General features: G+C 48.1%; 1 protein-coding gene across 9 annotated transcripts in view; it reads left to right on the forward strand.

The window, feature by feature from the left end:
• Positions 1 to 6,515, forward strand: part of TP53BP1 (tumor protein p53 binding protein 1) — a 29,268-nt gene extending 22,753 nt beyond the window's left edge. For 5 of the 9 annotated variants that reach the window (XM_074880086.1, XM_074880090.1, XM_074880088.1 and 2 more), the window contains 7 exons: positions 126 to 317; positions 818 to 1,021; positions 1,561 to 1,773; positions 2,397 to 2,491; positions 3,474 to 3,673; positions 5,407 to 5,552; positions 6,151 to 6,515. In XM_074880086.1, coding sequence (XP_074736187.1) covers positions 126 to 317; positions 818 to 1,021; positions 1,561 to 1,773; positions 2,397 to 2,491; positions 3,474 to 3,673; positions 5,407 to 5,552; positions 6,151 to 6,362 — 1,262 coding nt within the window. In that variant the 3' untranslated portion in view covers positions 6,363 to 6,515. Of the gene's footprint in view, positions 1 to 125; positions 318 to 494; positions 668 to 817; positions 1,022 to 1,560; positions 1,774 to 2,396; positions 2,492 to 3,142; positions 3,305 to 3,473; positions 3,674 to 5,406; positions 5,553 to 6,150 lie in introns of those variants that run through there. The other 4 variants (XM_074880087.1, XM_074880089.1, XR_012630353.1 and 1 more) reach the window with 3 other exon arrangements.
• The last annotated feature ends 278 nt before the right edge of the window (positions 6,516 to 6,793 follow it).

Consider the following 6,793-nt stretch of genomic DNA (forward strand, 5'->3'; position numbering starts at 1 on the left):
GCAGTGGGTGACCTCCATCCTTGGGTGTTCTGAGTTGCTGAATGCACTGGGAAATGGGTGACTGTTCAGGAGGATGAGGAGCCTGGGTATAGCTGGTTAATGGGTGTTATTTGCTGTCTTGTCAGGTGTGGTGAAGGGACACCGGAAGGAGTCTGGAGAGCTGTACTACTGCATTGAAAAGGAAGGCCAGAGGAAGTGGTACAAACGAATGGCTGTTATCCTGTCCCTGGAACAAGGAAATAAGCTCCGGGAGCAGTTTGGGCTGGGTCCTTATGAACCTGTCACCCCCCTGACCAAAGCAGCTGACATCAGTCTTGGTAAGGGGAGGTGCTGTTGAGCTGCTGGCTGGGCTGTTCTGTGTCTTGTGCCTTTGAGATGCTTCTAACTCCTGATCTGCATTGCCAGTGCTTAAATCTTTCTGGCTATTCAGCAGTGCTTTTGGTACTTCCTAATGGGATCTTTGAGATCCTTCTATTGTTTTGTGTCTTGCTCAGAGACTTAGTGGTATTGACTGGCTTGTGGAGAGTGGCCTGCTCCTAGGACAGTGATGCTTGCTGGCCTCATTGACACTTGGTGGATGGCTGCTATGATACAAACTCCTCAGCAGTACTGGGAGCAAAAGAGACAGGCAGGGTACAGGGCTGGAGAAGAAAGCTATACGAGCGAGGTATCTTTTTTTGTTGCTCTTCTCTGTCAGGGTGGTAGTGTGTACCTTCTAGGTACTATTCAGTTTAGCCACCTCTGTACAGATAGGTAGGGTGAAAGCTCGTGGAGTTAGGTGACAGCCAGTGACTACTCTCTGCATACTGTATTCCAGATAATCTTGTGGAGGGGAAGAGGAAGCGACGTAGTAACCTTGGTTCTCCCAGCACTTCCAGCAGCAGCACAACTCCCCCTCGTAAAGGGCAGGAGAGTCCACGCATCCCGCTAGGCACACTGTCAGGGAAGAGGAAGCTCGTTGCCTCTGAAGAAGAGAGATCCCCAGCTAAACGTGGCCGCAAGTCAGCAGTGATAAAGCCTGGTGAGAACCTTATTTTCTGCTCCTAAATTTGCATTCAGCTGTTTTTTCCCTCCCTGGTATTTTTATAATTGATCTTTCCCATAAGCAAAGAGCAGCTCAGCTTGCTTGTTTGCCTTGCAGGATTCGAGACTTACTCTCCCTGGATGCATTCAGCAGCCGGAGATGTTTTTAGCATAGTCTCAGTACTTACCTGCCATCTTTTCAGTTTTGCCTCTCTCCTTGCCTATCTCTTTTTTAATCTGTTTAGTCAGTCCTGAAATACCTGGTGATTAAAGGGACCCTTCACCACAGTAAGTGTTGTTTCAGGATGTTGATACTGGTGAGCATTGTGCCATTAGTCATTCAGGTTTTGATTTGAAGATTCTTTGTAACCAGGAGAGTAGAAGATTGCTACCTATCCTAGTGTAATCCTAACCCAGTCCTGCCTCCCTCTGTCTCCTCCAGTAAAATAACTGAAGTTGAACATATCCCAAATCTTACGCAGGGTGTTTGTGCTGACCCTGACTTTTGAGACTCGTGGTGCTTCCATCTCTCTGCAGGGGCTGTGAGAGCCGGAGAGTTCGTAAGCACTTGTGAAGGTGCCGATGCTGTAGATCTCCCAGTGCTGGAGGACCATCATGGACCCTTGCCCCACAATAAAACCCTCTTTTTGGGCTATGCCTTTCTCCTCACCATGGCAACACCCAGTGACAAATTGGTCAATCACCAGAAGCCATCAGATGGTCCCACAGGGAGTAGTGAGGAGGAAGAAGGTAAGGCAAATCTTACCCATTGCATTTCAAGTGGAATGCTGTGGATTTAGCAAAAACGCTGGATGCTGTCTGATCAGGCATTTGTGTGAGTGCTTGTTTTACTCTTTTGCTCTTTAATCCTTTACAGAAAGGACCTAAGGCTCAGTCTTTATTTTAGAGAATTTACAGCCTAAAATGTGGCAAACATCAATGATGATCATAGGGCTGTTCAGCAAGTTAAGAAAGATGTGAAAACTAGTGACATCAGCAGTCTCAGAATAGTATAATACGAGAATGAAGGTTCTGAGAGCTCCAGGGATAGTGCTGGGAAACACAGTACTTCAGAGCATGAATGGGTTGCTCCAGTTTGCCTTTGCTAGGGTCATGTTTCATGCAGTGAACTGCAGCATGAGAAAAGTGACAGGGTGCTCACCTGGCTAGTTTGTTTGGCCAGTGCTGTGCTTCCCTATCTGCTGCCCTTTTTTTTTTTTTTTTTTAACCCTTCTAAGGGTTTTCTCTAGGTATTCTTGGGAGAAAGGCTGGGGTCCCTTACTGGAAGGGATGAGGGCTCTGTAGACTGAGAGGTGTATGGACATAAGCAGATAAATGATAGCCAAAAATTGAACTTTCTGTTTCTGCTGTAGAATTTTTAGAGATGACTCCATACGACAAACATTACATAGCACAGCAGCTGCGAGCAGGAGCTGGCTATATCCTGGAAGACTTCAATGAAACCCAGGTAAGGGCTCACTCACTAATCTAGAACGATAGTCACAGAATAGTTGAGGTTGGAAGGGAGTTCTGTAGCTTGTCTTGTCCACCCCCTCTGCTGAAAGCAGGATCCAGTAGAGCAGATTGCTTAGGTCCTCGTCCAGTTGGGTTTTGAGTACCCTCAGGGATGGAAACTCCACAACCTCTGTGGGCAGCTTGATCCTGTGATTGACCACTGGCGAGTTAAAAAACAAAAACAAAAAAAAACCCACACCACTTTAAATGGAATTTCCTGAATTTCAGTTTGTACCTGTTGCTTCTTGTCCTTTTAGTGGATAACAGTGAAAAGAGTCTGGCTCCATCTTTGTGCACCCTCCTATCAGTCATGAATATGCATTGATAAGACCACCCAAAGCCTTCCCTTTTTGAGCTTAAGCAAGCTCAGCTCTGTCAGCCTCTTCTCATGTGTCAGGTGCTCCAGTGCCCGGGGACTGGGTCTGCTGCTCCAGTGTGTCTTGTGTTTGCAGAACCCGGGGGTGGATGCAGTACTCCAGCTGCAGCCTCACCACGGTGCAGCGCCTCAGAACAGTTGGAGGCAGAGCTCTTCACTTACCAGATCCACTTGGGCTAATAATTTCATTTCATGTCACTTTTACTTAAACTTAGATTTTTTTAATAGGAGCATCTTGCTTGAGGATGCAGAGTCTCAAGTGAATGAGTTCCAAACTAAAAGAGGAATCTTCTCGTTTGTCTGAACTGGAAGAGATAGTTACGATACAAAAACTACTGGGCAGAGTTTTTGCCTGTGGACTGCGTAGCTTGGAATAGGTGATTATTCTAGGTACTCCTGATTTCAGAATCTGTTTATCTAATTCACCTTTCACATAATACAGCTGTGAAAATCAGGGTTTCAGTTGTTGTCTGCTATAGAGCGTTTAGCAGCAGCATAACTTCTGGGTTTTTTTGCAAGCATTGTCTCCTGTTTACATGCCTGTCTATCTCCCCTGAAGTGTAACGCAGCGTATCAGTGTCTTTTAATTGCGGACCAGCATTGTCGAACTCGGAAATACTTGCTGTGCCTTGCCAGAGGGATCCCTTGTGTGTCTCACATCTGGGTCCATGATAGCTGTCACGCTAACCAGCTTCAGAATTACCGGAATTACCTTTTGCCAGCTGGTTATAGCCTCCAGGAGCAAAAATTGCTAGAATGGTAAGTGCCAAATAACCGTGATCTTGAGTCCACAGACTGAGGATTTAATCAGAATTGTTACACTTGGGAGGCTCTTGAATACTACAGGTACTGAAGGTGTCCGTGGTCCTGCTCCCCATGCTCTCCTTCCCATGTAGGAACAGCACTTTGTCCTGGTTTGAGCCCAGAGGGCAACTGAGCACTGGGCAGCCACTCTCACCCCTTCCTCCTCAGTAATAGGATGGAGGAAACAAAGGAAAAGCTCGGGAATCAAGATAAGGACAGGGAGGGCTGACTCACCCATTACAGGCAAAAGACAGACTCGTTAGGGGAAGAAAAAAAGAACATCACTTTAATTCAAACTCTAACAATAACGACACTTAACAGACAGAGTAGGACAGTGAGAAGCATTACCACATCTTAAAAACACCCTCCCCCACCCCTCCCTTCTTCCCGGGCTGTTTTCTTCCCAATTTCTCTACCTCTTCCCCCCTCAGTGGCTCAGGAAACAGGGGTTACGGTCAGTCCGCCACTCCTTCCTTCTCGGGGGGTGGGGTGGGGGGGGAACTCCTCACCTTCTCTGTCATGGTCCTCCCAGCGTGCGGAGGCTGCTTCTCCCCTCAGAGTCCTGGCCTCCTTCGGGTGCAGTCACCTCCCCTGGCGTGGGCCCTCCCCAGGACGCAGGTCAGCCTCTGCTCCTCCGGTGACTCCCACGGGTGCAGGCGGGGGCCCTGCCATCTCACCACGGGGGACAGGGAGGCTGTGCTCCAGCACCTCCCCCCCTTCCTCGACCTTCCTTCCACTGACTTGGGTTTCGCAGAAGTGTCGTAACCCCACCTCACAACCCCAGCTCTTCCTCCCAGGTTCCTGTTGTTAAATATGTTATCGCAGAGGCGCAGCCGCCGTCGCTCGTTGGCTCGGTGCTGGCCAGAGGCAGGTCCGACTTGGAGCCGGGGGAGCTTCGAGAAGCTTCTCACAGGGGCCACCACTGTAACACAGACACACAGACCCCCACCCCCCTGGTGGTGCACACACACCCCCAGCACACACTCCCATCTCTTCCCTTGGGTTTCCAGTAACCCCTAATGCCAGGGTACGTTTGGGTGCCATATACACAAAAAAGCCTCCTGGGAAGGAGGGAAGATGTCAGTCCCCTCACGAAGAAGACAGAAGTGAGGCAAGACTTCCCACACACTTGGCTGACTTCTCCAGTTGCTCAGAAATGGATAAATGAGAGCAAATCTACTGTGATTTCCTTTTCCTTTGGCACGTTTTGAGCCAGCTGCATTTTCTATGGAGTCTAATCCAGTAGGTCTGATCTGAGACAAAGAGTTGTCAGGCCAGACCCCTCAGGCAAGGTGAGGGCCGGGCAAAAGCAGTCTGTAAGTCTCTGGGTTTTTGGGCAGGAGACTGATGCCCGCCTGCTCAGTCCTGTCAAACCAGAGGCATTTTGGATACGTGTAGAAAAGGTGGTTCTGGATTAAGGAGGAGCTTAGCCTAACTTTGGATTTAGGCTGCTGCATACACACACCCCCTCACCAATGTTGTCTAGCTCTGTTTTACTGTCTATAAACAGAGGACAGTTGTTCCAGGTATTTTGGGGGGATGGTAAGAGAGCAGGTCACTATGCAGAATAGTCCAAGAGCCAATACAGGAGCCAGTCAGGTGACTAGAAGTAGGTAATGGTCCTGAAATAAAGTCTCAGACTACTTGGATATTCTGAGCAGTCTGCATTGCTCTTCTTTGTTCTACAGGCACCCACGAGAAAACCCATTTCATAACCTGAAGGTTCTCCTGGTGTCAGACCAGCAGCAGAACTTCCTGGATCTGTGGTCTGAAATCCTCATGACGGGGGGAGCAGCATCTGTTAAACAGCATTACTCAAGTGCTCACAACAAAGGTATTCATTGGCTGGTTTCTCAGGCCTAGTTGGGCATCCCGTGCCACTGTGGTCTCTAATATGTTTTAAAACTGTTTAGGATGGGCTTACAAGGTTGTCTATAAGCATAAAGGAAAGCAAGTGCAGACACTAGCTCTCTGCTTGAAGGTAAATAGAAAATTACATCTAGACCTTTCCAGAGAAGGAGATGCAGCAATGCGGGAGACGAGCCGTTAGCTTCCCACCTATGTTGAAAGGGGGAAATGGGCAAGAGTGGCTCCTGGACCTTCTGTAGGCCACTCAAGCTGTGCTTCCTTGTCCTTCTGAGCTCAGCTGTCTCTCCCTCTGGGATGCAGGCCCTAGTACTCACAGACCAAGGTCAGGACTTGCTTATCTAGTCTTGCCTGTAATGTTGGCTACTGGGTTTCTGTTAATTTCTATCTGGACTAGAGGGAATCTTTTACTTGCAAGGTGCAGTGTGGCTGTAGAGCATGTCTTAACATTTACAAATAGCATTCATGGGCTAGGAATGCCAGGACATGGAAGAGAGATGGATAGTGGTGAAACACACTGATCTGCTGCTGCAGAGAAGATCGGTTCTCTTTTTTTCACCTGACAGATGCCTGTCTTTCCTCCTGTGCAGATATTGCTTTGGGTGTTTATGATGTGGTGGTGACTGATTTTTCCTGCCCAGCTGGTGTCTTGAAGTGTGCAGAAGCGTTACGGCTGCCTGTTGTCTCGCAAGAGTGGGTGATCCAAAGCCTTATTGCTGGGGAGAGAGTAGGCTACAACAAGCATCCAAAATACAAACATGACTATGTCCCCCACTAAACTAAAACTTTGCCCTGCTGTCCCACTGTTGTGCAGACTGTGTTTTAATCAGGTTTTAAATGTTTGTGTAATTGGACAGTGTGCATGGATTGCTGTATATAGTTTTATCTGCTGGACTTTTATGATGAAATAAATGTTCAATCTCTTGTGGTAGCTGCTGGGACTCCTTATTTATCTAAACTTACTCGAGGGCCGTGTCTGAAGAGGAAGGCAGAGAGAAGAGAAATGCTTACGTATCTCTGAGGTGAATAGCACTAATACTCTACTTTCTGACCTCAACACAGTCAGTTATAAAGGAAGGGAAAGGGGCGTTCTCTGTATTTACAGGAGCGAGTGCCCTGTGACCAAGTTCAGGGCAGCAGCGGCAGCACTTCTGTTGGTTGGAAGAATAGCACTTTGTGTACTCCTCCGCCTTGTTCCTGCTGTTCTCC

This window comes from Strix uralensis, chromosome 11 (assembly GCF_047716275.1).
Source record: "Strix uralensis isolate ZFMK-TIS-50842 chromosome 11, bStrUra1, whole genome shotgun sequence".
NCBI classification, from domain to species: domain Eukaryota; kingdom Metazoa; phylum Chordata; class Aves; order Strigiformes; family Strigidae; genus Strix; species Strix uralensis.